This window comes from Prunus avium, chromosome 5, assembly GCF_965620075.1.
Source record: "Prunus avium chromosome 5, drPruAviu1.hap1.1, whole genome shotgun sequence".
Taxonomy (NCBI): Eukaryota; Viridiplantae; Streptophyta; class Magnoliopsida; order Rosales; family Rosaceae; genus Prunus; species Prunus avium.
In genome coordinates, this window is record NC_142288.1 from 16,652,424 (window position 1) to 16,680,387 (window position 27,964).

The window sequence follows — 27,964 nt, forward strand, 5'->3', positions numbered from 1 at the left end:
GAAATAGCTTATAAAATTTGGACCCCCTTTAGTTTTCTACAGATTTTGCACTGGGCTACAGCCCACTTAAGCCTGTGAACAGTACACTGGGAAATAGTACATGAGATAAAACTTTTTTCTAAATTTCTTTAAATAGATAAGAAATGAATTTCTCAAATTTCAATTTAGATATACAGTGATGAATGATGACAGTCTCACTTTTAAAACAGGTTGATATATTCACAAAACAAAATATTAATAGAAATTTAAAAAAAAAAAAGAAAAAAAAAAAGCTGGGTCTGTGTATTCTCACTCTTATTAGGATGAGGCTTTTGCTGCCAACCATCCATCCAAGATAAAACGACATCTCCAAACTGTGCCCTTCTTATTTTGATATTAGCCTTGGAGTTTGAGAGATAACCAGACATACACATAGAGATAACGCAGGCAGAGAAACATGGCATTGAGAATGTGGGCTTCTTCTACAGCCAATGCACTCAGAATCTCTAGTGCCTCCAAAGCCCACCTCTCTCCTGCATTTTCTTTTTCCAGATGCTTTTCTTCTGGTAATAAACACTCCTCTCTTCAACTTAATACTCTATTTCAAGTTAATGGGTTCTTAGTTTCTTTACATTTGTATGAACTGGTGACAAATTCAGCAGTTTGTAGGGTTACAGATTATAGAATGGCCTAGCTTTTCACCAATGCATGCATTTTTTCATTTTTAATGCTGTATTTTGGTTCCGATGTTCTTCTTTAGTGGTTTGGGTAACATTCAAGTTTTTAAAGTTATGCAAATGATTTGGATTTATTTTTTATTATTTATTTATTATTGCTGCTAAGTTCAAAAGAATTGTAATTTTGGGAGTGATGTTGGATTTGCAGTTCTGGAAGGGTTGAAGTATGCATCTTCACATGAGTGGGTGAAGCATGAAGGCTCAGTTGCAACAATTGGTATCACTGATCATGCTCAGGTTAATATTAAATAATATACACATCTCCATTTCCACTTGTCTGTGAAAAAAAGAAAAGAAAAAGAAGTTAACTTGGTCCAAAAAATTCCCTATTGGACCTGAAGTTTGAAATAGCCCAGAGAGTGAGTGATGTAGGTGAAGTTTTGTTTCAGGACCATCTTGGAGAAGTTGTGTTTGTTGAGCTGCCAGAAGCTGGTCGCTCAGTCTCTGCAGGTGCCAGCTTTGGAGCTGTGGAGAGTGTCAAAGCAACCAGTGATATAAATTCCCCAATTTCTGGTGATGTGGTTGAGGTTAACTCAAAGCTTACTGAATCACCTGGTTTGGTAATTAATCTTCCTTTCCACCTTTACACTTTTTACCAAAACAAAGCTACCCTTCTTTGAAATGCATGTTATAATTGACCGGTTGCGTACTCTCAGATAGTTTGCCATGTTATATTGTTAAACCGTTAATTTGAACTGATGCCATTATTTAAACTGTACACAAGTATACAGTTTTTATTTATTTAATAAATTTAACTTTCTTTGGGTGTGTTCTATATTGAAGATCAATTCAAGCCCATATGAAGATGGATGGATGATCAAGATTAAGCCCAGCAATCCATCAGAAGTAGAATCCTTGTTGGGTGCTAAAGAATACACGAAGTTTTGTGAGGAAGAAGATGCCGCCCACTAGAATTTGAACATGCAGGTCCCAATGATCTTGAAACTAACTGGTTTTCAGATGTTTAAGGTTTAATGTTTGATAAGTTGTCATATATTATGAAAGTACTCCGGGCTCTAAGTTCAATTTGCTTTGCTTATGTCCCTTTCTGTTGTACTATGTATCATCTCTCCACCTTTTGTCTGTACTTCATGTGAATTAAGGTTCATACGAATGTTTTTGGACAAAAAAATAAGGGATAAAAAAGAATTAAGGTTCATTTCACATCGATGGCTATTAGTCCTCTCATTTCTCACACTATATAGCCAATAACTATTTGATTTAGTGACACTGAATATCCATTATTTTGAAGTAGATTTCGAGTTCAAATCTAATGAAAGGCAAATAAGCACAAAGCAAAAAATAGAGAAAAAAATCCATTAACTTTCAGTTTATACTGATGACGATGGAAGCTTCTTAATTTTTGCAAGGCAATTGTCTTTAGGACTTGTATGAGGTAAGTATCTCACTCCACATGCCGGATTGAGTCGTTCAAGCCTGCACTCGAAAATTTCAAAGGTCAAAGACTATCTATTATATTTACAGATCAACAAGCATTTCGTTTTGTGCCATCCATATGTAAGGTCATTTTTATATGAAGCACTGTCATTGTGACACATGAACATGGATAAAATAATAGTATGATGACAAGAACATTACAATGGCAGGACTTAAAAAAGAAGAGATGTGCATAATTCGAAACTACACAAAAGCATACATATTGTTAATGTATTTTTAATTGTTACGGTCTCGGAACTTGTACTTAGGTGACAATTTCATTGATATGACTGTCAATTTAAAGGATAGAACTTTTAATTTATGTACAAATCACTGCTAAAACGACCTACCTATTTTGACGGCCGCATTGACAATAAGTTACAAATTTAGGGACCATTGCAATTAAGAACCCTATTGTTAACATTTGCTTAAACCAAATTTACAATACAATAAAACTCTTTGATTTGATATCTTACCTGCCATATATGCCGTTTCTATTGGACATACACAATATAACTAAAACTCTTGGATTTGAAATCTCACCTTTCATACAAGTCATTCCATTTGGACATGTGAATTTAAAATGAGGGATTCAAATCCTACATCTTATAAATCCAAATGTCCAAATGGAACCTTACAGATTATATTCAGGAGACTTTGAAGTTAGTTGTTTCAAAGAAAAGTGGAAAGAAAGAACAAATGGAAAGCAAGGAAACTCACTCATAATGAAGGAGAAAATAGTGAAGAAATATAGAAATTTCAAGCTTGGTCAAATCACTTCCAGGGCATAGCCTACTTCCCATTCCAAAGGGAATGAAAGTCCCTGCCTTGCCTTTATTTTCCTACAAAAACAAAATAAACAGTAAAAAATCCCACATCTTGTATCACATGCATTTGCTATTAAAAATTACATTCAATTATGTGCATTTTCTGGCGTACATTCCATCTTGAGGGATTAAACTCCTTTGGATCCGGATAATAATCTGGGTTCAAATGAACACCTCTGTACCACATCATTACTTTCCAGCCCTTTGGTATTGTATAACCTTGAAAGCAGATCATCTTCTAGTAAGTTTCTTTCTGTACAAGAAACAGAGAAACAAGAAAGGGAGAAAGTAGAGAAATTTACCAGAGACGTTCACATCAGTTGCAGCCTCCCGATAGCCATACAATGAGACGTTAACCACGCGCAGTGTTTCGTCGATTACCTATTGTCAAAATATGTTACTCCAATTTCTATTAGCTGTATAGATAGTTGAAGTTCAAATCTGAGGGCAAGATTTGGGTATCAAAGGAAAATAAATCACCCTCCCTTTGTGCAGCATTTGAAATTAGTGGTCTCACTTTGAGCAAGAGTTTGCATTGTACCTAGAATTATTTCTAGGATTCAATAGTACTTCTTGTACTTATGATGATAAATCAATATTTTGCAATCTCCCCAAGAAAAGAGTAAGCATTTGCTATAACATAAAATATCTTCAGGGTGTTAAAATTAGACACAGAAAACATACCTTAGATAGATATTCCATCTGTTTAGTTCCTTTAAAGTTCAATCCCTCTTCTGGTGATGATTCCCTTTTAAGAATCTCCACTTGCTCTGCCTGAAACATTATAACAACTAGAAATTGGCCTCCAAAAATTTGAAACGAAACCGGGAAAATTTAACCAAACAAATGGAAGTCCATTTTTAGTTCTGCAGCATGAAGACTAGTAAGAATGTTCAAATGCATCAAACCAGTATTGATATGCACCCACCTTGGCTTTTTGGTAGTATTCTGGATGTTCATTTAAGAAGAGAGTAGCCCACAAAGTGGCATGGGCTGTAGATTCATATCCAGCATTCAAGTACATGAGAATTATGTCTATTATCTCCTCATCATCTAATGTTTTACCGTTCTCATCTTCAACTTCCATTAACAAATCCATCAAATCTGTTCTTTCCCGTGATAGATTATTCTCTTTTCTTGCCCTTCTTCCATCTACAACATCTTGAATAATCATAGCCATCTTTTTTCTAGCCTGATACATGCAACAATGTAATTATGAAGTCCAGTTTGAAAGGAAAAAAAGAAATTAACTCAAATGAAGAAATCTATTTAGTATAATCTGACCTTGAGCGCTTTATGAAAAGCGAAGCCAGGAAGGTTTATGGCCATGGCTCTTAGTCCATGATTGAGAATAGCATATTCTTTCTCCATGGTCTCCATCATTGGACCAGTCTCACAGCTCAAGAAAATAAACATGATTATTTTAAAAGTTATCTTCCTAATCTCAGTCAAGAACTCAATAGGCCTATCTGCTTTGGCCAATTCATCCAATGAACTTACTATGGCATCCTTAATGTACTCATGGTACATAGACAATGCCTTGTGACCGCTGATCGGGGCTGCTGTCAGCCTGCGAAGGCGTTTGTGTTCCTCTTCAGAAAGGCTCATAAATGATTTCCTTCCCATTAAATCGGAAGTTGATTTTGGCCAACCAGTCTTAAATTGTAAACTATCCATCAAGACCTGCCTACATGTTTCAGGTGCTGTAACAATTATGGTTGGCTTTCCAAACAAACAGGCCTTGTAAATTCCTGTGCTGCCATACCTGGTACCAACAGAAAAGTTTAGCATATATTTCTCATCAGATAGTTTCAACTTTGAGTTACAATGGGAGAGAGAGAGAGAGAGAGAGAGAGAGAGAGAGAGGGAGAGAGAGAGAGAGAGAGAGACCTTTTGACGTAGTTGGAGATGAAAGAATCAGGATCATCAGATTTTAAAGCCTTGAGGAAAGACAAGGTGTTGCCAAGGAAAGGCCAGCCCATGCCACCTGGAGGCAGAGTCTTCTGCCTTTCTCCTAATCTGCTCACAAAATACCATTCATTTGCTCTCCTTAGGATCAAAAGCAAAGCACCAAACCCACCAATTGAAGCTGTGAAAACCAAACTCCAGAAACCCAACTCCATTTTCCACTTTTCTTGGATTTACAGGCTTTTAGACAAGTGACTGATTGAGCTAACACCAACCTTTTATCTTAGTAGAAATTTTGGACTCAAGTTTGGGTTTTGCATGTAGAATTTGACCTTATGCTCTCTGAAATACCAAAGCATCTCTCAACAGCATCTTTGAATGACAACAAAAAAATTATGAATGAACCTAAAAGGATCATGCACACAGAATTTGACCATACTATGTAATTAAGATTATAAAACGAAAAAGTGATCCCCTATTTTAGCTTACTATACTCTACCTTCTTATTAATTAAACGAGAAGATATATTTCTGCTTTTGTAAACCACCATTGGAGAACAAATGCCACTAAAAATGTGACACAAGTTATTTATTAATTATTTTTTTATTTTTATACATACAATATTCTACTTTAATTTAATCCAAACTAAGAGGAGGGAGATATGAAATCGGGTGCAGGGTAGAGAGCAAATCCGCTCAAACCAACTTGGAAAAGTAAAATTAAAGTAATTTGCATTTATCAAAAGAAAGAATGCATTCAACAACTAAAAAAAAGTGAGAGAGAAGATCAAACTCATTTCTTTACCTCAATTAACAAACACAATCCTAGAATACACCATCCATGAATTTAAATGAAGCAAGTTTACATCCCATAAATTAAAAAGTCCACTAGCTCCACGAGTAAATATTTATTATTATACCAAAGGAAGCAAGTTTTGGCCTTATATTTTCAGGTTATGTAGATGGCCATGGAAGCTTCTTAATTTTTGCAAGGCAATTGTCTCTAGGAGTTGTATGAGGTAAGTATTTCACTCCACATCCCGGATTGACTAGTTCAAGCCTGCACTCAGAAAGCACAAAGGTCAGAAACAATGTAAGGAAGCACTTTTACATAAAGCACTGTCACTGTGTGACACATGAACATAGATAAAATAATAGTATATAACCAGGACATTGCAATGGAAAGGACTTAAAAAAGAAGGGACATGCATAATTTGAAATGATTAGAAACAATGTACGGTTGAAATTTAAGTTCTTTTGAATCTATACAAATGCATATATGTTGTTAATGAGTTTTTAATAGTAAATTGAGCTTAGACCCATAAAATTCATTTTAAATCACCTACAACCCTTTCCTTTAGTTTTCTATTTAAAATACCCAATTTTTTCAAATAATACCCGATGACTAGGATCCAACTAAGCAAGTTACCTAATATAACTTAAAATCTGATTTATTGTATTTTTCGGATTCCAAAACTACCCCTATTTATGACTTAATGTGTTATGGGGGGTGTAACTAATGACACACGTTGAATTTGAAAATATCACCAAATGGTTGTAATGGATGTAAGAATTAATTTAGAAACTTATTTGAAATTAAATATTAAATTCAACATTAATGTATTAGTAATGTATTTTACGACTAGTAATCTATTTTTGAATTAATGTTGTTTTCCTTTTATGAATTACGACTAGTAATCTATTTAACGTATTAGTAATTTAAATTCAATGTTGAATTTAGAAATTAATGTTGTTTTCCTTTTATGAATTATACGACTAGTAATCCATTTTATTATAGTTTTATGAATAATAGTGTACATTTTAATTATGTTGAAAAATAATTTGATAATCTATTTATTGTTTCTTTTTTGAAAAACATTTTTTTTAAATGAACCTATTTTTTCTCTAAATAATGTACTCTTTTTTTCTCTAAATAAAGCACCTATTACTTGTTTTATGAAAAATAATTTGATCATCTTTTTATTGTTTGTTTTATGAAAACAATTTTTTTTTTTAAATGAACCTATTTTTTCTCTCCAAATAATGTATCTATTTTTTTTTTCTCTAATAATGTACCTAGTAAAACAATTTACCTAGTATAATGAACCTATTTTTTCGCTAAATTTTGTATCTATTTTTTTTCTCTAAATAATGTACCTTTTTTTTTTCTCTAAATAATGTACCTTTTTTTTTTCCTCTAATAATGTATACCTAGTAAAACAATTTACCTAGTATATAATGAATTTATTTTTTTCTTCTAAATAATGTACCTATTTTTAATTTATAAAAAATGTGCATAAATTTCAATTATACAATGCAACTACCTAGTAAAACAATTTACCTAGTATAATGTACCTATTTTTAATTTATTAAAAAAATGTGTATAAATTTCAATTATACAACGCACCTATTTTCTATAAATTATTGTGTACCTATTTTTAATTTATGAAAAATGTACGGAAGTATCAATTACAAAGTAACTGACCTATTTGTTTTTTAAAAAATTTGGTAAATAATATACCTATATATTTATATTTATATTTTTCATATGTACATTATTAGACATGTAATTTACATATATATATTTTTGGTTTGCAATTTTAGGGGGCGATATGTTAGAGGGAATGACAACCAAAAGAAATGGGGTGATTGATATGCTATTAATAGGGAGTTTTAATTACAATTATAGCAGTTAATGAAATGCTTGGAATTAATTATAAATAAAATATGAAGTATGATGGCAAGGATGTAAAAACATAGGAATACTACGACCTCTTATATCTTACTGGTCATTTAAGTTTGAAATTGGGTTTTACACATAAATTTATAGAATGATGGGTATATGTCTAGGAAATAGAAATTGTAGGGACCTATATTGGACAAGCCCAATTTTTAACTGTTATGGTCCCTGAACTTGTACTCGAGTTTTATTTTGGTCTTTCAATTCAAATTTGAACTTTTAGCGTCCCCAATTGTGTCAACCGTCAATTTGAAGTGTAGAACTATCAATTCATGTACAAATTAATCACCACGCAAACAACCTACCTATTTTGACCGCCACATTGACATCCAAAATGAAACTTAGTTACATATTCAGGGACCATTGCAATTAAAATTGTTAACATTTCCTTAAACCAAATTTACTATACAACAAAATTCTTTGATTTAAAATCTCACCTTCCATATTTACCATTTCTATTGGACATGTCACATACAATATAACTAAAACTCTTAGATTTGAAATCTCACCTTCCACAAATTTTATTCCATTTTGACTACGTATGAATTTAAAATGAGGGATACAAATCCTACATCTTATAAATCCAAATGTCCAAGTGGAACCTTACAGATTATATTCATGACTTTGAAGTTAGTTGTTTCAAAGAAAAGTGGAAAGAAAGAACAAATGGAAAGCAAGGAAACTCACTCGTAATGAAGGAGAAAATAGTGAAGAAATACATAAATTTCAAGCTTGGTCAAATCACTTCCAGGACATAGCCTACTTCCTATTCCAAAGGGAATGAAAGTCCCTGCCTTGCCTTTATTTTCCTACAAAAACAAAATAAACAGTAAAAAATCCCACATCTTGTATCACATGCATTTGCTATTAATTAAAAATTACATTCAATTATATGCATTTTCTTGCTTACATTCCATCTTGAGGGATTAAACTCCTTTGGATCCGGATAATATTCTGGGTTCAAATGAACACCTCTGTACCACATCATTACTTTCCAGCCCTTTGGTATTGTATAACCTTGAAAGCAGATCATCTTCTAGTAAGTTTCTTTCTGTACAAGAAACAGATGAAACAAGAAAGGGGGAAAGTAGAGAAATTTACCAGCGACGTTCGCATCAGTTGTAGCCTCCCGGTAGCTATATAATGAGATGTTAACAACGCGCAGTGTTTCGTCGATGACCTATATTGTCGAAATATGTTACGTATTACTTACATTTCTATTAGCTGTAGAGCTAGTTGAAGTTCAAATCTGAGGGCATGACTTGGGTATCAGAGGAAAATAAATCACCCTCTCTAGGATTCAATAGCCACAGAAAACATACCTTGGATAGATATTCCATCTGTTTAGTTTCTTTAAAGTCCAATCCCGCTTCTGGTGATGATGCCCTTTTCAGAATCTCCATTTGCTCTGCCTGAAACATAACAACATCTAGAAATTAGCTTCCAAAAGTTTGAAAAGAAACCAAGATAAGATAGCAACTGCAGGAAAACATGCAGTTGAGTTTTACACTAACAATTTCTTTACAAGTACAACACTCAGAAGAACTAACAAAACAGAACAACAAATTTAACCCAAAAAAAAAGAAGACAGTTATCAGTTTTGGAAAATGAAGACTAGTAAAAATGTTCAAAATGCATCAAACCACTATTGATATGCACCCACCTTGGCTTTTTGGTAGTATTCTGGACGTTCATGTAAGAAGAGAATAGCCCACAAAGTGGCATGGGCTGAAGATTCATGTCCTGCATTTAAGTACATGAGAATTATGTCTATTATCTCCTCATTATCTAATGTTTTACCATTCTCATCTTCAACTTCCATTAACAAATCCATCAAATCTGTTCTTTCCCGTGATAGATTATTCGCTTTTCTTGCCCTTCTTCCATCTACAACATCTTGAATAATCTTAGCCATCTTTTTTCGAGCCTGATACATGCAAGAATGTCATTATCAAGTCCAGTTTGAAAGGAAAAAAAGAAATGAACTCAAATGAAGAAATCTATTTAGGATAATCTGACCTTAAGCGCTTTATGAAAAGCGAAGCCGGGAAGGTTTATGGCCATGGCTCTTAGTCCATGATTGAGAATAGCATATTCTCTCTCCATGGTCTCCATCATTGGACCAGTCTCACAGCTCAAGAAAATAAACATGATTATTTTGAAAGTTATCTTCCTAATCTCAGACAAGAACTCAATAGGCCTATCTGCTTTGGCCAATTCATCCAATGAACTTACTGTGACATGCTTAATGTATTCATGATACATAGACAACGCCTTGTGACCGCTGATTGGGGCTGTGGTCAGCTTGCGAAGGCGCTTGTGTTCGTCTTCAGGAAGGGTCACAAATGATTTCCTTCCCATTAACTCAGCAGTCGCTTTTGGCCAACCAGTCTTAAATTGTAAACTATCCATCAAGACCTGCCTACATGTTTCAGGTGCTGTAGCAATTATGGTTGGCTTTCCAAACAAATAGGCCTTGTAAATTCCTGTGCTGCCATACCTGGTACCAACAGAAAAGTTAAGAATATACTCGATTTCTCATCAAATTGTTTCAACTTTGAGTTACAATGGGAGCAGAGAGAGAGAGAGAGAGAGAGAGAGAGAGAGAGAGAGAGAGAGAGAGAGAGAGAGACCTTTTGACACAGTTTGAGATGAAAGAATCAGGATCATTAGATTTTAAAGCCTTGAGGAAAGACAAGGTGTTGCCAATGAAAGGCCAGCCCATGTCACCTGGAGGTAGAGTGTTCTTCTTTTCTCCCAATCTGCTCACAAAGTACCACTCATTTGCTCTCTTTAGGATCAAAAGTATAGCACCAAGCCCACCAATTGAAGCTGTGAAAACCAAACTCCAGAAACCCAACTCCATTTTCCAGTTTCCTTGGATTTACAGGCCTTTAGACAACAAGTGACTGATGTTTGGGTTTTGCTTGCTTATGTAGTACCATGAATATTTTGGTGACATGTCATAGAAAGAAAATATTAAATTCACAAAGAAATATTAAATGTGATGAATGAACCCAAAAGGATCATGCACAGAATGTGTACCATACTATGTGATTAAGATTATAAAAGGAAAAAGTGATCCCCTATATTAGCTTACCATACACTACCTACCTTCCTAATACTTAAAATGACAAGAAATATTTGTGCTTTTGTAAACAACCATTACAAATGCCTCTAAATAAGTAAGACAAAGCCAATGGGTCTAGTCCAGTGAAAAGAGGTCTTAACTTGCAGACCATAAGTCCTAGGTTTGAACCCCCATGACATCTTAGTTGTGTGTGTGAGAGAAACTCCCCTCCCTCACTCAAAAAAAAAAAAAAAACAGAAGTAACACAAGTTATGACCCAATTTTTGGACCATTATTTAAATATTTATGCATTGAATCCTGATAACATTTTAATTAAGATTTTAATATCTCTCCCATCTCATTAATTGTTTTATTATTTCTCCAAAAAAAATAGTTATTTAATTCTCTCTCTTTCCTATTTGACTCTTTTTTCTCCCTTTTCCCTCTTTGTTCCTTCTACGTCTCTTTCCTCTCCATTCATCCCCTCTGCATCTTACAATTTTCCATAAGCCATTATTACCAATTTTTTTCTTTTTAAGAATGTGCAGTATCTAACCAGCTAAGCTTCTCCTTCTTAAAATTATATTTTTATCGCAGAATAAATTTGTTACGAAGATACTGAGTATATAGTTAAAACCAAAACATAGCGTATGAGAAATTCCATGAATTTAAATAACTGACATAAATACAATCCAGCAAACAACGTCCAATGTTAGGATTTGTTTGTCTGGGTGAGAACAAAAAGTCATTAAAAATGAATTTTATCCCAGAATAAACGTGTAATGAAAATAAAGATATGGTTAACCAAAGAAAGTAATTGAGTGAAGAGTTTGAAAGTCAAAGAGATGCAGAGAGGTAGAGCCGGCCTGAGATTTTGAGAGCCCTGTGCAAAATTTAAATTGAGGCCCTCACATAATCTAAGACGAAAGTACTAAAACAAATCATTTTCCATAGCTTAATGTCATAAAACAAGTTTTTTATATCTAAAATTAATCATCAATTAGCATGCAATAGCAATCACAAATCAAATTCATAAAATTTTGAATGTTTCGAAAGTTAAATATTAGTATGTTAGGTACAAAAATAAGCTCCTTAGGCTCCCAAAAGCTCCCTCGCTACCTCTAATAACCAATCTTGAGATTGAGTCAATTGCTCGATGTTTTTTTTTTAGTTGTTTTGTATATCCAAAATCGTATCTCCTAGATGGTGGCATGTTTAGATTGCAAAGAAAAATTCCAAAACCCTATACCCTAAAAGAAAAACCCAGCAAGAAATTAGATAAATATTTTTAACAACGAGATTTCCTTATTTAAAAATATAAAATAAATTTCAAAAAGTTATATAGTGCTTGTTACTAGATAACCAATCATCAACTACCTAGATTTGAATTGAGATGTCAATTTAACTATTTGATTTAGGCGCAATTGGGCATTTTAGTGTGAGCCGAAATGGCCGAGCTGGTGGTCTGGCTTTATTGTGGCGGCACGGGGTGAAGGTTTCTATTAGATCTTTTTCTTCAGGGCATATTGATGCCATGATTGAGGGTGTGACACAAAATTGTTTTCGTTTTACGAGTTTTTATGGTAACCCGGACCTTGCATCGCGGAAACACTCTTGGGAATTGTTACGTCGTTTGACGGATGGGTATTTGGGTCCTTGGGTAGTGGGAGGTGATTTTAATGAAGTTTTGGAGCTTAATGAGTATTTGGGCAGACGATATAGACCGGCGTCACAAATGCGGGATTTTGGTATGGCTCTTGAGGATTGTGGTTTGACATCGATGAAGTATAAAGGTTACAAATATACTTGGACAAACAATCGGTCTGGGGACGACAGAGTCCAACTTCGGCTAGATAGAGGAGTGGCAAATACTGCGTTTTTTCTTGCTTTTCCGGGGGCGATAGTTCATCATGTGAACTCTTTGGTTTCTGACCATCTTCTTGTTTTTATACATTTTGGGGGCTCAGAGTCGGTGCGTTGGGCCCGAAGATTTATGTTTGAAGAAATGTGGACTGAAATTGATGGGTGTACGGAGACAATTGCTCAAGCTTGGGGAGAGGAACAAGGTGATGTGGTTACTAAGATAAAAGCTTGCCAACAGTCCTTACTGGGTTGGAATAAATCCAAGGTGGGCCATATTCCCATGCAGATACGTCGGATTCAAGGGCAACTTGATGGATTAAAAAATAAGCCGCAAACAGATGATGTGGTGCGATGTCAGCGTAGACTGGCTGGTGAGTTGGATATATTACTCGCGAGAGAGGAGATGCTCTGGCAACAAAGGTCTCGAGTTTCTTGGCTTAAATATGGGGATCGAAACACAAAATTCTTTCATGCACAAGCTAAACAAAGGGGACGAAGAAATTTCATGCAAGGTATTTTTTATGATCATAATGTGTGGAATACTTCTAACGAAGCCGTTGGTTCTGTTTTTTGTGAGTATTTCAAGAAGCTATTTACCACTAGTGGTGAGACTGATTTTAGTACGGTACTGGCAGCAGTGCAACCTAAAGTGACTCGGGAACATAATGAAAGACTGAGCCAGCCTTTTACTAGAACTGAATTGGAAGGTGTGCTCACACAAATGTTTCCCACTAAATCTCCTGGTATTGATGGGATGCCAGTTCTGTTTTATCACGTGGTTGGAAATGATGTAGTCAGTTTTTGCCTAAATGTACTAAATGGCGGGGCGAGTGTGCGAGAGATCAACCATACTCTCATTACCCTTATCCCAAAGGTGGACAATCCAATACGAGTTATTGAGTACCGGCCAATAAGTCTATGCTCGGTTCTTTATAAATTGATATCGAAAACAATGGTGAACAGAATGAAGGGTATTATGCAGGATGTCATCTCGGAGTACCAAAGTGCCTTTGTTCCTTCTCGGTTGATTACTGACAATATTATTGCTGCTTTTGAAAGCATTCACGCCATTCAGAGAAGGGGGGGAAGTGCTCTAAAAAAGATGATATTGAAGCTTGATATGTCAAAAGCCTACGATAGAGTGGAATGGAATTTTCTCGACTGTATGATGAGGAAACTGGGGTTCAACAACAGATGGGTGGATTTGATTATGGATTGTATTTCTACTGTATCCTTCTCGGTAAAAGTCCGGGGGTCGGCAATGGGTTTTATTACTCCTTCTAGGGGATTAAGACAAGGGGACCCTCTCTCGCCTTATCTTTTTCTCATTTGTGCAGAAGGTTTCTCGGCATTGTTGTCTCAGGCTCAAAGGAATAAGCATATTCGCGGTGTTGCAGTGGCCCAAGGCGTTCCTATCATTTCTCACTTATTTTTTGCAGATGATAGTTTATTATTCTGCAATGCCCATTTATCTGACTATTATAATCTGATGCTTCTTCTCAGAATCTACGAGCGTGCGTCAGGCCAAAAAATAAATTTTGTGAAGTCTGCAGCGAGTTTAGTCCTAAAACAGATCCAATCATGAAGTGCCTTATTTCTTCCATGCTGGGAGTACGTATTGTGGATTGCCATACACGTTATCTGGGGTTGCCTACTATTACTGGACGGAGTAAACACCGTTTGTTTAATTATGTGAGGGACATGTTGTGGAATAAGCTTCATATGTGGAATGCTAAATTGTTGTCAACGGCAGGGAAAAAAGTTCTTATTAAGGCAGTGGCTCAGGCGCTCCCAACATACACAATGGGGGTGTTTCAACTGCCAAAAGGTTTATGTCAGGATTTATCTGCAATGGTGGCGAGATTTTGGTGGGGGAAGTCAGGAAAGCGGAGCATACATTGGAAGAGTTGGCAGAATGTGTCGGCCAAAATGCTTAGGAGGATTGGGGTTCAAAAATTTTGAGGCTTTCAACCAAGCTATGGTAGCCAAACAAGCATGGCGGCTGTTGGAGAACCCTTCCTCTTTGGTTGGTCGAATCCTTCGAGCTCGTTATTTTCCGAATGGTGATTTCCTTACAGCTGGGTATGGTCAGGCGCCTTTTTTAATCTGGCGCTCAATTCTATGGGGAAGACAAGTTATTGAACAGGGTCTTATTTAGCGCATTGGTGGTGGGACATCTGTGAGGATCTTTCATGATAATTGGATTCCAAAGCCTTATACCTTCTTGCCTCTATTAAATGGAGGTCTTTCTATGGAGGCCAGAGTTTCTGATTTAATTACGGCGTCGGGTGGGTGGAATAGGACTCTCCTAGATTCTTTTAGTGATGAGGACTGTTCAGCAATTTTGAGCATTCCATTGTCATCAGTTGAGCATCTTGAAGATAAGCGGTTTTGGTTTTTCTCAAAAAATGGTAAATATTCTGTGAAGACTGGATATCGTCTTGCATTAAGACTTTGTGATAGAGAGGTCAATGGGGAGATTGGAGGTTCCAACTCTGGAACTCAGTGCACTTTTTGGAAAAAACTTTGGCATTTGGAGGTTCGAAATAAGGTTAAAATCCTACTTTGGAGGGCAAGTTTAAATATTTTGCCTACAGCACTAAACCTTGTTCATAGGAAGGTACTAGTCTCAGCTTATTGTTCTGGTTGTGGGACGGCGACGGAGGATGTTATCCAGCAGACGGTTTTGGGCGCTAACTTCCTTCAACATTGATTCGGTGGATAGACAAGGATCTTTTGTTGATTTCTTGGAAGTTATGTTTCATACTCTGTCAGACTGTGAATTGGAACGTTTTGTGTGTTGTTGTTGGAGAGTTTGGAAGCTCCGCAATGAGGTCCTCTACGGAAAGACCGTTGATGGGCTCTCTGAGATTGTTGAGGGGACCATGGAGTTTTTGGAGCAGTTTAAAATTCATAATGCTCGCACCAAGCCACCAAGGGTGCCACGTTTTATTAGGTGGATTAAACCTCCCACTTCTTCGTTGTTATTGAATTGCGATGGGGCGATTGGACAAGCTGGTTGTAATAGAGGGGTGGGTGGTGTCTTAAGAGACTCTGCAGGTAACTTCATTTGGGGGTATGCGGATCAAGGTCCAGCAGGTTTGGATGTTGTGGCTACTGAATGTGCTGCTATACAAATGGGATTACTGAAGGCTGCTGAGCTGGGAATCTCTGATTTTTTGGTAGCATCAGACTCGCAAGAAGTTGTGGCTTTACTGAAGGGAGGTGGGGAGCTATGGAGTAATTTGGGTAACATTGTGGATGACATTAGAAGGTTGCTAGTACATTTGTGTGTTGATGATGTTTTTTTTCAGCCACGTCTGGGTAATCGGGTTGCTCACTCTTTGGCGCAGTTTGGGCTACGAGAACAGCATCATTCTTTTTGGGTTGGTCTTGCTCCTGACTGGCTTGTATCACTGTTAGTAACAGACTTGGAGGGTGGGTAGTTGTTTTTAGTTATCGGTTTTGGATGCTGTGGTACTCTTTTTCCTTGACCGGATTTCCTCCATTGTGGGTTTTTATGGCAAGGTTTTAATGAGGCCACCTCCTGTTGCATCCATGTTTTTTATTGCAATTTGTACGGTTGATGGTTGGAATGAAAGTTTATTATTCTTTGATAAATAAATAAAAACTATTTGATTTAGAGTGGTTTTTATTAATTTAGGAATTAGGGTTTTTTACTTTTTGGTGTTAATCTTTTTTATTTTAAATTTAAATTGAATTTTCAACTTTTTTAGATTTATTCTTATTATTTAAAGTTGGATTCTATGTCGTATAATCTTTATATATAAAGCAAAAGGTAGAGAATGGTAAAATATTTAAAATACTAGAAAATGCTATTGGTTAATGCAAACATTAAGAATTGAAATTCTTAATTAAATATATAAAGCAGAAGGCATAGAATGGTAAAACATTCAAAATACCAGAAAATGCCCTTGGTTAATGCAAACATTAAGAATTGAAATTCTTAATTAATTGAGGATAATATGGTAAATTCACACCTTTTCATATTTTAAAAAAAATTAAAATTAAAAGAAAAATAAGATAATGGATCCTATTTTTATGGAAAACAACTACCCATTATCTTTTTTTAATTCGAAAATAAATTTTAAAAATTAAAAAAAAAAACATCTCGCAGACGTAGAAGCGCATGCGAAGAGACTAGTGTATATTAGTCTAATACAATATGCTGATATAAACTAATCAAAATTCAATAAATTAATTCAATGATTTATACTTTTTTTTAGTACAAACGATAGTCTAAAGTAGAGGGGAGGTGGATTTCTCTTACACACACACAACAATTATGTGGGGATTCGAACTTGAGACTTCTGGTTTGTAAATTAAGGCACTTTTCCATTGAGCTAGATTGCGTTGGTTCAATAATTGATACTTAAGAGTACATATGAAAATGCACCGATACTTAGTGCTGAAACTCCGAATCATTCCTAAACATTATCTACAAATTTAATTTGTCTTATAACCCTACGAATTTCACAAACAATTTAACGAAATTTTCGTGGCTATTTGTACCCAACGGTTGAGTGTTCTTCCTTGATTTGGGTTGAGGATAACATTGTTGGGTTTTATCCTCTAGTTAGATATGTATTGTTCGGCCTTTGCGTGGGGTGCAGACCCAACAAGTGCTCTGCCATGTCACAAATAAAAAGGAACAGATTCAGGAAACTGGGAAGGCCCAACAAGTGCTCTTCAAATCAATGTCTTTTTCAACATGGCCAACAATGTTATCCGTTCAAAATATTTTTATAAGAAATCCTAGATTAGGTGAGTTTGATTAGGATTTTTAAAACTACAATGGAGATGCTCGGTCCCCAATTCCAACAATTATAGTGTGGTTTTCAACAGTTTTATGTGACGAAGTAGTAGCAACTCCTACCAAAGTTTTATGCTCTTTTATTTTAGCATACTTCAGAATTTTTTTGTTGAGATTGTGCTAAAATAGAACGTCACTTTTGCGTCACATTTTAGACGTGGTGTTTAAATTATAGAATTTAGATCTCGAATTTTGGCATGGATTTGGAGATGGCCAAAATGTGTTTTGGGACTTGAATTTATTTATCTAATGAAGTCTCTCTTTGATTTCTTTTAAAAAAAAGACGACTATGTGCCCTTTTCTGTACGAAAAAGAACAGTTCTATTTGGATTAAACATGAGGTTTATGGGAGCGGAAGTCAGATAGGAAAAACATTAGTCGAATTATTATAAAAAGTAAATATGAAGCATTTGTTAAAGCAAAGTAATACCAGAATAATCACAACTCGGTAACTATAACCTTCTATGTGAATACTGAATAGTTATGGCTCTTTCAGATCACAATGTAAAGGAAATTGGTCATGGGAGAAGAAATCACTTTCATCAGACAGGTAGAAGCATGCTTGCTAGTCAAGGCAAAGACAAAATTCAAATACTTCTGAGCTAATCCTGAGAAAAGACTACTGATCTGGAATGTGAGCTAGATAAATGATTGCAAATTAAGATGCCTATATACTATTTTGGAGAAGCTAATCATGAGATAAAATTGATAAGAATCGTTTACATTTCGAAAGTTTCAAACAAGTAATGAGGGCTTAAGGCATGGAAGAACAAACCCAGATGACATAACCTCAACAAACCAAACCTAAATCAATCCGGAGCACTTGCTATCCGATTTTCGAACAATACGACGAGAATAGCAAATTACTATACAAAAATGCTTACAGAATATTCAGTACAGAAGCAAGAAGAAACCAAGAACCATTAGGTCCAATTGCCATTCTCATCTTTATAATATGAAGGTTTATTACACTGATCACCAGAAGCTTCTTGAAGCGATTAGACTCTGTGTGACTTTTATTCATATAATAGTAGTAGTTGAAAAACAATAACAAATAATTACAATATCTTGTAAGGGTAAGGGTATTTCCATTTTCCATGAAGAATGCAGCATTGCTAATTGCAAATGCTTGCTTGATTCAGGTTTTTGACATCAGGGGATTGCACATTAGAAATGGTCATAAGTTCAGAGACATACTTCTCATCCTCATCCCCATTTGCCACCAGAACACTGTCCCGAGGCACGAAATTCAGATCAACAACCTGGTCTGCTACAGGGTAAGAAATTGCAATAAGCAACTCCCTGGCCAGCTCATCAGAAACCTCCTTGCATGCTCCTCTGCTATCCATAAAATGTTGACTCTTTCCTGCATTTCAAACCCAACATTTCTTCAAAATGTTATCAAAAGTTGATATTGGTCGACTCCATAATTGTTGTCACTCTTTTTAATTTCTATATAGCCAACTCTTTTGAGCCTAATATCACCCAAAATCAATTCAAAAGTTATTCAGTTTATGTATAAGGGCTCGTTTGGGATTGCTTCTATAGAAAGCGTTTCTGCTCATTATAGCTTTTCTAGAAGTGCTTCTATGAGAACAACGTGAAAGTGATACCTAGAGAAGCACTCGAAAGTGATTCCTGAAAAAGCACTTGACAATTTGTGACTAAGATGCACTCCTAAACGGACCCTAAAGCATAACCCAAGTTTGAGGATCCATTTACAGTGATTTCTCCATGGCCATTACAAAAACACTGTTCACGAAAACTCAACTGTCTTGATTTCTTCCCTACCCAACATTAAAGAAAAAGAATAACTCCTTTGATAAATATTTAATGGTCTAATTACCACTAAGAAATTTAATAAAGGATGCGTGCGGAAAAATTGAACACATGAAGATCTTCTATGAGATATGAAAATGCAGTTCTAGAGATTTCATGAAACAACAAATGAATTACCAAATTTAACCAATTATGATAAGATTTAAACCTCAATTTTCTGTTGCTTTTTCCTAACACAGATTATCTTCTCTAATTCTCTAGTTTTATTCCCAAATCATAGATCTACAAACCCCATAAACAAATAAAAGGTAGAGCAATCAGGTTGCTCGAACGTGGGAACGATAAATTTTCATTTTCTGGCGAACCAAGCAAAAGCTAAGGTCTGATGAACAAAAATGAATTAAGAGATAAGAAAATTCATAAGAAAATAAATTAGAATAAACTAATTGGATAATCGCAGTCTTACCTCTGGCTGCCGTGCGTTTATCTGACTCTTATCTTTCTATATCTCTCTATCTCTTTCTCTATCTCAGCAAATTTATATTTTTTTATATTTTTTTATTGGCTAAAAATACGATTTTGCCACTATTATTGATAGGAAATTTACGGACAACATTCAATGTCCTCCAAATGACAGCGAAACTTTTTCTGGAAATAGATTCATTAACAGAATCTACGTAACCTACGGAACAGATTTATTAACAGAATTCACGGAACATATCCATACAGAATAGACAAAACAGAGTAAGATGAGACACATAATTAAAACAAATAAAGTAAAATGGGAAAAAGTATAGCTAGGAACTTGTAACTTAAGAGCAGTTATTCTGCGTCCGAGATCTTAGATTCGATTTTCCCTCCCGTAATATTACTTGTATCCAGGGATGAAGCAACTAAAATGAGAGAGTGGTCTCCCCTTCCCTCCCAATTTTGTTGCTCTTATATATATATATATATAATGTATAATATTATAATATATTAGATTAGTTTTGATGATATTTACCCTAAAATAAATAATATATTAGGTTCTTTTTGTTTATAAATTAACCATGTAACTTCTTAATTTCTCTTCTAGTTCTGTCCTTAAATCTTCTAACTCAATTTATGATATTTGCAGTAAAAACTTACAAATTTTTAATCTCTCTCTCTCTCTTTTGTCGTTTCCTTCATTTTGTTCTCTGCCTATAAATTCATAAAATGTGTCTACTCCCCATCGGGAATGAGTGACAATTAACTAAAGCTTTGGGATTTTTTTTTTTTTTGTTTCCTCCCTTTTTTTTTATCTGAGTTGGGCACTTTTAATATTGAGATTTATGTACTGGCCTTCAACCTGCCCTTGTGGTTAAGTGCGCTTGCACTAACTCCTAGTGGTCTTGGGTTCGAAGGTTGGTACCACATTTTCTAAAAAATATTGAGATTTATGCACATTATTTGTATTTCTTCTCCTATTTAACATGTTAGCGATTGAGCAGTCCTACTTTTATTTATCTTTTAACTTTTGTGAAGGACTCCCTCTAATGCAAAATACTAGCCCTGCCACTGCTTGTATCAAGAAAAAGAAAAAGAAAAAAATGTATATAACGCAAATGAATGATTAAGTGTTTGTATTATTATATTTTTTACTAGTTTAAAAATATAGTTTTTACCAACTAGATGTTACTCTAGCGGTACTTCTCTTCCTAACGTTGGAAGAGGTTCAAAGCTCAAATTCCCCTCCCAATGAACAAAGTTTTCAGGGATGAAATTAATTAAATCGATAACTTTATTTTCTTCCTTGATTGAGTCGCTAGTTAAAGATTCTGACTACATGTTTGTTTTTCCTTCTTTTTCTTTATAAAGAAAAAACCTTCTCAATTACCCTTGTGCATTTTGGTCAATCATATTACTATGGATTGTTTCATGGTTTCAATTTATTTTTCAAACAAGGTAGAATGCGTGTTAATATATATGCACCCAAACTTGCACATGTAACTCACGTAGGAGATTCTCCAATAAGTATTTTATGTTAAGGATTGATTACATATTTCTAATATTGGCCATTGGATTACATTCATTAAATGTATTGGTAGTCTCTTAGATGCAATCCAACGGTCGAGATTAGAAGTATGTAACCAATCCTTAACTAAAATACTCATTAGAGAATGTCTAAACTCACATTTCCGATTGAAACTTCTCAATAAAGGCAACATTGGTATGAAACGCCAAATCCAGTAAAGTTTTGGTCAAAATTAATGTGTTCTGCACATTCCCAAATCAAAAAGAATGTTGGGGTTTTCTCTCAAGTAAGAGGCAATATGCACTAAATTAAATGTTATATATATAAATAACTCATTTCTATCGGAAATGCATTATATAAAGGTAAAAACAAACACTTGTAACTACAGTTAACATAGCATTTGCAAAGATACCTAAACAACTCTATCAACCACATTTCACATTCGCCTAGCACTTCACTACCTATTCTATCCAGTTTTCCCCCAGCCGAGTAAATGAAATCAGACAGACCTACAGATTTTCAAGTGTACAAGTTTAACTACGCCATGTGTTGTGCCGCTTCACTTCGAAGGCTGCTCCATCATTAAGCATGTCCTGAGCATCAGTCTCCATTCCAAGCTTTGAGAGTGCCAGAGCTTGCAAGTAGAATGCAGTTGGCCACTCTGGTATACACACCTGTGCCTGCATCGCATCTCTTAAAGCAAGTTCTGCTAGGCCATTCATCAAGTAGGAGAAGGCTCTTCTCGCAAAAACAGTTGCTGAAGGGCCAGACATCATAGCGACTAACTGTTTATTGCATCGAAAAGGTATCCTTGAATAATTGTGTATCCAAAATAAATAATCAACAATCTTCTTTTTATAGTGGTTTAGGAATTCAGGATTTTTCTCTTTTTTAGTCTACGGTAGGTTCCAAATAATTAGGCTGAGTAACACAATGTTTATCTGCTTAATGTGAATTAACCAACCTGGTACCTGTGCAATGTGCAACATGCACATTTAAATTGTGGCACTTCGATTTTAAAAGCCCTTGCATAGCGAAAAGAATATTGAACTAATTTGTCACATAATATCATCCATTCTTAAGATAAAATTCGGTTGAAGGAGAGGGAGAGTGCATGTACCTTGGAATAATACTCAATTGCATTCTTGAAATCCTTGTCCCTAAATGCAATATCCCCAAATTTCTTCGTGTTCAACATATCTTGGACTTGTTGTGTCCATTCTTGGAATGAGAGCTGAAAAAACAGATCACATTGTGAGAGAGCTTTAATAAAGTCTAATTCATGAGCCCATGAACATGAGAAAAGGTCAATCATGGAAAAGAAGCATCAACCACAGTTTGCCAAATATATATATGCATAAAAAAATAATTAAAAAAAGAGATGATATGCCTTATTGTACAATGCAACCAAATAGAGATTACATCCAGATACAATTATGTACTTGTCACGAGAGACAACCATGACACCCGCACAACATCAACAAACAAATAGGGTAAATTCCCCGAGTAGAAAAAATAGAATAGGGAGAACAAATCTCTAGTGAACAGCAGTGTAGCTCATTCCTCTTATATGACATACAACCATTTTGTACAATTTTTTTTTCCCTCTATTATGTACTTTACACATGGGAAAAAATACGACAAGTTTCGAACATATCTGCAGCATTTGACGTATGCCAAAGCAGGTTGGATTCTCATGTCTGCAATCCAGATTGGGGAGCATTCAAGCTACTTGTTTCGAGTCAATGACGCATAAAAGAGAAAAATACTAAAACCTAGAGGAAATTTAAATTCTAAGGACTAAATTAATATACTAAACAAGAAACCTATTCGCAAAATTGGGAAAACCCATGCATTACAATTTAAGGTCTATTTATCTAAATAATGTTGTGAACAGATTATTTACGAACTCTCTTTCTAACTGTCAAGTCATAAGTGCACATATAATAGGCAATTCACCGTACCTCATTTTCTGCACCTTCTTCATCTTTATAGCCTGTTTTTAGCAAAATATCATGCACAGCAGTAAGATCCATCCTTGCACAAGCCTTTCCAAGAGGAGAAAGCATGGTTGGAATCACAACAGTATTTCTAGTAAGGCCCATTAGAACAAGAGATGCCTCCTTAATAAACAAACCATATGAGCAATCAGAACAAATCAGGACGGAAAAAAGACTTTGTTATCACCTCTTTCTGAGGATAAACAAAGAAATAGCAATTTCATGATCTGAGGATAACACGATATATCACCTCTTTCTGCTTTTGAAGTGGTGCAACGACTGTAAGAAGAAACTTAATATCTCCTCTATCCCTAGCCTCAGACTGAAGACATTTGGAAGCAAGTTCAACCAATTTAGTGGCATCATCATTCACATACTGCCCTTCCAATGATGAATCCATCAACAACAATACATTCTTTTCCCTTATCAAGTCCAGTGCCTGGAGATACAATAATCACTTAAACAATTTTTGTATCTTTAAATGTAATCGCACATCAATTAATTGAGCTAAACAGAACCATTTCCCAACTTTGCATTCCCAAATGACCTTGAAATTAATGCAAATTGAGCTGAGGAAGAATCACAAACGACAGCAAAATACTGAACCTAAAAGTAGTGGTTTCAAGTAGACTTACTGAACATAAACTGTTTGTAAAGTCAAATTCTCACTTTCTTGTTGAATTTAAGACGTCAATGATACCAAACACATCAAAATTATAAACCAAGTGCACGACCTAGATACATACTGAATACAGTGAAAACAAAACATTCAAAAAACGTTAAAGTTTTACAGAATGCTAATGAAACAAGCAGAAGGATCCTAAAACAATATGTAAGAAGCTACATTTGGAATCCTGAGATCATCACCAAAAAAATATTTGCAGAACGGCAGAGAATCTGCAGCCCATGCAGTAGAAATGTCAACGGATTTACAGAAGAAATAAAAAATTTCCTGAAAATCTCACGAGGAGTACAATGTAAAGGTTCATGGGATGTAAGTCCACGTACATGGCTTGGAGGAATATGCTTGCCACTCAAAAGGTCCAACAGGACAGTTCCATAACTGTAGATTACACTCTCTGGAATGACCCTGCCTGCAAAGTTTGACACTAATCAAATACGCTGAAAACCAGTTTTCATATCTCCAATGATATTAAGTTATCAACCAAATCTGGCTAAACTATAACACCACCATGGGACGATACTAAGACACTAACTTGATGCACAATATCAGGACTTGTAAGCAAGAAAAATGCTTCCAAGAGTTATGTACTATTCCATTAATCCATAGTTCGAAAAGAACATAACACACTCAAAGTTTGTGTGCATTGATGCACAAAAATTATTATGTTTCTTAGTCCAGCATAATTCTCTGTAATATGAGTGAAAAATCTTGCAATCTAAGCATGATAATTTATCACATGATATCCAAGAAGCCTGACTATGAGAAGATCTAATCAATTTAGAGTGTTTTTGTTACCACTTTATAATATGAAGGGTTTGTTTTTTGTTTTTTGTTTTTCAATTTTGTTACCTTAACTTCTGTTTGTGTCCCAATTCAATATCAACAGTATAATTTGTCCCTGTTTAGTATCCAAGTTAGTTTTGCATCTAATAAGTACCAAAACAAACTTCTGTTAGAATGACAAACATATCTCAAGGGCAATTTTGTTGCTTTATTGGGACAAATTATAATTCAGCTGCCGAAATGCAACATGGGCCAAAGTTCACTTCCCTAAAATAGAAAAGAAAACCCTTTTTGTTCTACCTTCATTACAATATTTTGCTATTTCGATATGATGCAAAAGATAATCTACAAAAGCCTTTTTTTGTCATGCGTAGGACTTGTTGTTAAGTAATTTACCTGTACGTAGAAACTCAGGTGGAGTATAAGCTAAATTTGTACTGTAGCTTTTTCCATCTCGACTATTTTTCATAAGGCCGAAGGTAGACAAACGAGGGTCACCATCCTGACACAAGTTCATAAGTCAGTTATAATCTAATCACAAATATCTTACAGAACCTTGTAGTATGATTTATAGAATATGTCCAAACCTAAAACATGTCCACTAAAGTGATACTCAAATGTATTTATATACAAAGGAAAAGGACTAGCAGTCGGTCATTTCAGAGACAGTCTATTACTGAATGCAATAATAAGATGTTTAAGATAGCAATAATAAAGAGCAAGAATAGAGAATTTCCATACTATGAAAACAAAAAGAAATTTTACATTGGATCAATGTTAGCGAAACATTGGCACACCTTAATAGAAATGGGCAAATTGAGCCAACAAGGAATGGAATAAGAAACTAATGCAGTACATTTCAAATAGTTGGAAAATGCCTGGTTAATTTTCCTCTTTCTTGCTTGGCAAGTCCCAGTAAATTTATTACATATAGAGAAATGAAGTAAGCTAACTTTTGGACCATTCTCAAACTTCTTTATGCAGTTTAGAAAGACTATACAGGAACACCCCACCTTATATGGTATACAATTCAACACAATGCTTTAATATGATTTCCAATATGGCATAAATGAATTGCACAACAAAATGTGGATAAATTGGTAAATCTAGTGTATTGGTTTGAGTTCTGGGAATGTGGACACCTCAACCATTTATTGATAAAGCTATATTTGGCAAAGTTATTAAACAGTGCAATTAAGTTTACCAAGATGAGTGATAAACTAAATAGCCACCAAAGCAGAAAATCATGGCAAAAATTGAACGATTTGACAGATCGGCAAGTAGCAACATATGCATACGACAACAACCAAGATGAACTTCGACATGCAAACCCAAAAGTCTACTGCATCCAATTGGAATAATCTGAAGGCATAGGAATGACAGTTGTAAACCCCCGAACAAAAACTGTACTCTTCATCACAAAATCATATGCATACCTCATCAAAAAGAACTCTGTATGCATTTAAATCGTGATAGATCTTCCGGTTCTCAATATTACAATGATCGAGTGCCTGTGCAATATAGTATGCAACTCTAACACGCATTTCCCATGGCAATGGCTTCTTGTCCCCTATAAGAAACCACAAGTAGTCGTTAAGCAAAGAAAAAATAACCCTGCCTGTGCAACGTAGTTTTGGAGCATGTATATCACGAAAAAGTGACAAGTATTAAGTGATAAATATACACAGGAAGCATCAACAATTTTAATTGCACTAAGCAAACAGTAGTCAACTAAAATTAAGGGGTTTTCCTAACAGGTTTGACTCAGGAAACGGTATATGTCCTAATAAGCTTTGTTCTTTTGGACTTAAAGTGATGGTAGTCCACCTAACCTTTTAATTGTACACATTTCATCAGAAAAAGGGACGTAGGAGAGGATTTCATCTTAAAGGTACACAAAAAGTGTTGGAGAAAAGCAAAAGTTAATCCTAGCGCACAAAACGCGTTGGAAAAAGCAAACAGGAAAAGGATGGTTAATTACAAAGTCAATAGTATGCACCAAAAGAAATATAAAAGAAACAAGAAGGGATTGACTGGCAGTACAATGAAAGAGATGCTTGGAAAGAGTATCATTGGGCATATACTCAGCCACCAAGAGCCGTTCATCTCCCTCAGCACAGCAACCAACCAGATTCACTAATCTCTTGTGCCTCAACTTCCCCACTCCCACAGCCTCAACCTGCTCAATCATATTCTTTAACATCAAACTCAATTCCTCAATAATGCCAAACGCTCCTCCATTGAAGGAAAAATTATTAAACAAATATAAAAATTAACTGTCCTGCTAAATTGTTGAAAAATCCAAGACCCAACATTTTACATTTCCTTTTTGTCTTCCATTTTTCTCAGCATCACCAGATAAATCAGCAGCCCCAAATGAAAATCCAAGAAGAAAAACAAGCATTATAAATACACTGTTAGAAAGTAATTTTTTTTTTAAAATAAAAAAAAAAAATTATAAATTATAAGAATGCTCACTTCTATGAAGCTGAAAGAAAAATCTATTATGTTTGTCAATGCTCCAAACCCAAAGGATTTCTTGCATTTCTATCATCTTCTTTAGCAACCAAACAAGACATACACAGAATATGCATTTTTTATTATTTATTATTTCCCAATAGCTATTTTCCTTTTCCATCATTTTCTCAGGAATCAAAACTCACCACAAACTGTTGGGCGTCGGGCCAAGACTGCTTGGAGAAGCGTTTAACAGCGACAAGGCGATTGTTATCAAGTTTTCCTCTGTAAACGACATTGGGAGCTTTTTCACCACTCTCGGAAACAATGCATTCGGAGCTGAACCCATTGGTGGCATTTCGTAGCTCGTCTAGACTGTACTCTTTGAACACAGGGGCTTGGGCCTCTAGCTCATCTTGATCTCCATTAGCTTCAAAGCAAAACCCAAAAACAAAAAACAAAAACAAAGAAAACCCATCAAAAATCAATGCCATAGAAAATAGAAATGCAGAACCAAGAGAGAGAGAGAGAGAGAGACCTGGGTCGGGTTTGTGAGTGTCGGGTAGAGAAGATGGGTCGTCAGGGGAGAGGTGGAGGTGGGTGGTTTTGGAGTGTAAGCACCCCATTTTGAGTATTGTGGGTGGATTAACAGTAATTTGTGTTCATAGAAGGAAAATGTGAAAACTCTGAAAAGCTTTGAAAATGGAGGGACAAGAAACGACACGGGACTTGGGGGAGTGCTGCTGCAACAGCTGAGGAAAAGGTGACTAGTGACCGAGTGAGTACTGAACTGAATCTGTGAAAAGAGACAGCCACAGAGAGAGAGAGAGTGTGTGTGTCTTTGTGTGTGATGGAAGCAGAAGAAGGGGG

The 27,964-nt window shown here is 35.3% G+C and overlaps 4 protein-coding genes across 4 annotated transcripts; 1 reads left to right on the forward strand and 3 right to left on the reverse strand.

Annotated features, from left to right (window-relative positions):
* The first annotated feature begins 340 nt into the window (after window positions 1–340).
* LOC110768801 (glycine cleavage system H protein 3, mitochondrial) lies at window positions 341–1,880 on the forward strand. The gene is made up of 4 exons (XM_021972656.2): window positions 341–545; window positions 865–953; window positions 1,106–1,276; window positions 1,500–1,880. Exons 1-4 carry the CDS (start codon window positions 437–439, stop codon window positions 1,626–1,628), a joined length of 498 nt encoding a protein of 165 aa, XP_021828348.1. The 5' UTR covers window positions 341–436; the 3' UTR covers window positions 1,629–1,880.
* Window positions 1,499–5,137, reverse strand: LOC110768800 (ent-kaurenoic acid oxidase 2-like). Its single transcript, XM_021972655.2, has 8 exons — window positions 4,871–5,137; window positions 4,265–4,745; window positions 3,909–4,172; window positions 3,665–3,754; window positions 3,283–3,361; window positions 3,093–3,199; window positions 2,874–2,995; window positions 1,499–2,153 (listed from the first exon to the last, which is right to left on the reverse strand). The coding sequence occupies exons 1-8, from the start codon at window positions 5,101–5,103 to the stop codon at window positions 2,048–2,050; spliced, it is 1,482 nt and encodes a 493-aa protein (XP_021828347.1). The 5' UTR covers window positions 5,104–5,137; the 3' UTR covers window positions 1,499–2,047.
* Window positions 5,138–5,774: 637 nt separating this feature from the next.
* On the reverse strand, window positions 5,775–10,493 carry LOC110768794 (ent-kaurenoic acid oxidase 2-like). Its single transcript, XM_021972649.2, has 8 exons — window positions 10,261–10,493; window positions 9,647–10,127; window positions 9,291–9,554; window positions 8,950–9,039; window positions 8,729–8,807; window positions 8,538–8,644; window positions 8,315–8,436; window positions 5,775–5,947 (listed from the first exon to the last, which is right to left on the reverse strand). Exons 1-8 carry the CDS (start codon window positions 10,491–10,493, stop codon window positions 5,842–5,844), a joined length of 1,482 nt encoding a protein of 493 aa, XP_021828341.2. The 3' UTR covers window positions 5,775–5,841.
* A 10,975-nt stretch (window positions 10,494–21,468) lies between these two features.
* On the reverse strand, window positions 21,469–27,931 carry BSK2 (BR-signaling kinase 2). The gene is made up of 10 exons (XM_021944328.2): window positions 27,633–27,931; window positions 27,301–27,524; window positions 26,681–26,816; window positions 26,074–26,207; window positions 25,034–25,139; window positions 24,178–24,263; window positions 23,420–23,608; window positions 23,134–23,292; window positions 22,290–22,403; window positions 21,469–21,954 (listed from the first exon to the last, which is right to left on the reverse strand). The coding sequence occupies exons 1-10, from the start codon at window positions 27,718–27,720 to the stop codon at window positions 21,703–21,705; spliced, it is 1,488 nt and encodes a 495-aa protein (XP_021800020.1). The 5' UTR covers window positions 27,721–27,931; the 3' UTR covers window positions 21,469–21,702.
* Window positions 27,932–27,964: the final 33 nt, after the last annotated feature.

What these genes read in the sequence shown, in the direction of transcription:
- LOC110768801 (XM_021972656.2), top strand. Translation starts at nt 437, where the DNA reads ATGGCATTGAGAATGTGGGCTTCTTCTACAGCCAATGCACTCAGAATC. An exon ending in TTCCAGATGCTTTTCTTCTG is followed by an intron (nt 546 to 864) that starts GTAATAAACACT and finishes TTGGATTTGCAG; the next exon opens with TTCTGGAAGGGTTGAAGTAT. An exon ending in GTATCACTGATCATGCTCAG is followed by an intron (nt 954 to 1,105) that starts GTTAATATTAAA and finishes GTTTTGTTTCAG; the next exon opens with GACCATCTTGGAGAAGTTGT.
- LOC110768800 (XM_021972655.2), bottom strand. Translation starts at nt 5,103, where the DNA reads ATGGAGTTGGGTTTCTGGAGTTTGGTTTTCACAGCTTCAATTGGTGGG. An exon ending in AGATGGAATATCTATCTAAG is followed by an intron (nt 3,362 to 3,664) that starts GTATGTTTTCTG and finishes TTTTGACAATAG; the next exon opens with GTAATCGACGAAACACTGCG. An exon ending in TTAATCCCTCAAGATGGAAT is followed by an intron (nt 2,996 to 3,092) that starts GTACGCCAGAAA and finishes TTGTTTTTGTAG; the next exon opens with GAAAATAAAGGCAAGGCAGG.
- LOC110768794 (XM_021972649.2), bottom strand. Translation starts at nt 10,493, where the DNA reads ATGGAGTTGGGTTTCTGGAGTTTGGTTTTCACAGCTTCAATTGGTGGG. An exon ending in ATCTCAAACTGTGTCAAAAG is followed by an intron (nt 10,128 to 10,260) that starts GTCTCTCTCTCT and finishes TGTTGGTACCAG; the next exon opens with GTATGGCAGCACAGGAATTT. An exon ending in AACTGATGCGAACGTCGCTG is followed by an intron (nt 8,645 to 8,728) that starts GTAAATTTCTCT and finishes TCTGCTTTCAAG; the next exon opens with GTTATACAATACCAAAGGGC.
- BSK2 (XM_021944328.2), bottom strand. Translation starts at nt 27,720, where the DNA reads ATGGGGTGCTTACACTCCAAAACCACCCACCTCCACCTCTCCCCTGAC. An exon ending in AGCATATTCCTCCAAGCCAT is followed by an intron (nt 23,609 to 24,177) that starts GTACGTGGACTT and finishes TTGTATCTCCAG; the next exon opens with GCACTGGACTTGATAAGGGA. An exon ending in CAATTGAGTATTATTCCAAG is followed by an intron (nt 21,955 to 22,289) that starts GTACATGCACTC and finishes TGCAATAAACAG; the next exon opens with TTAGTCGCTATGATGTCTGG.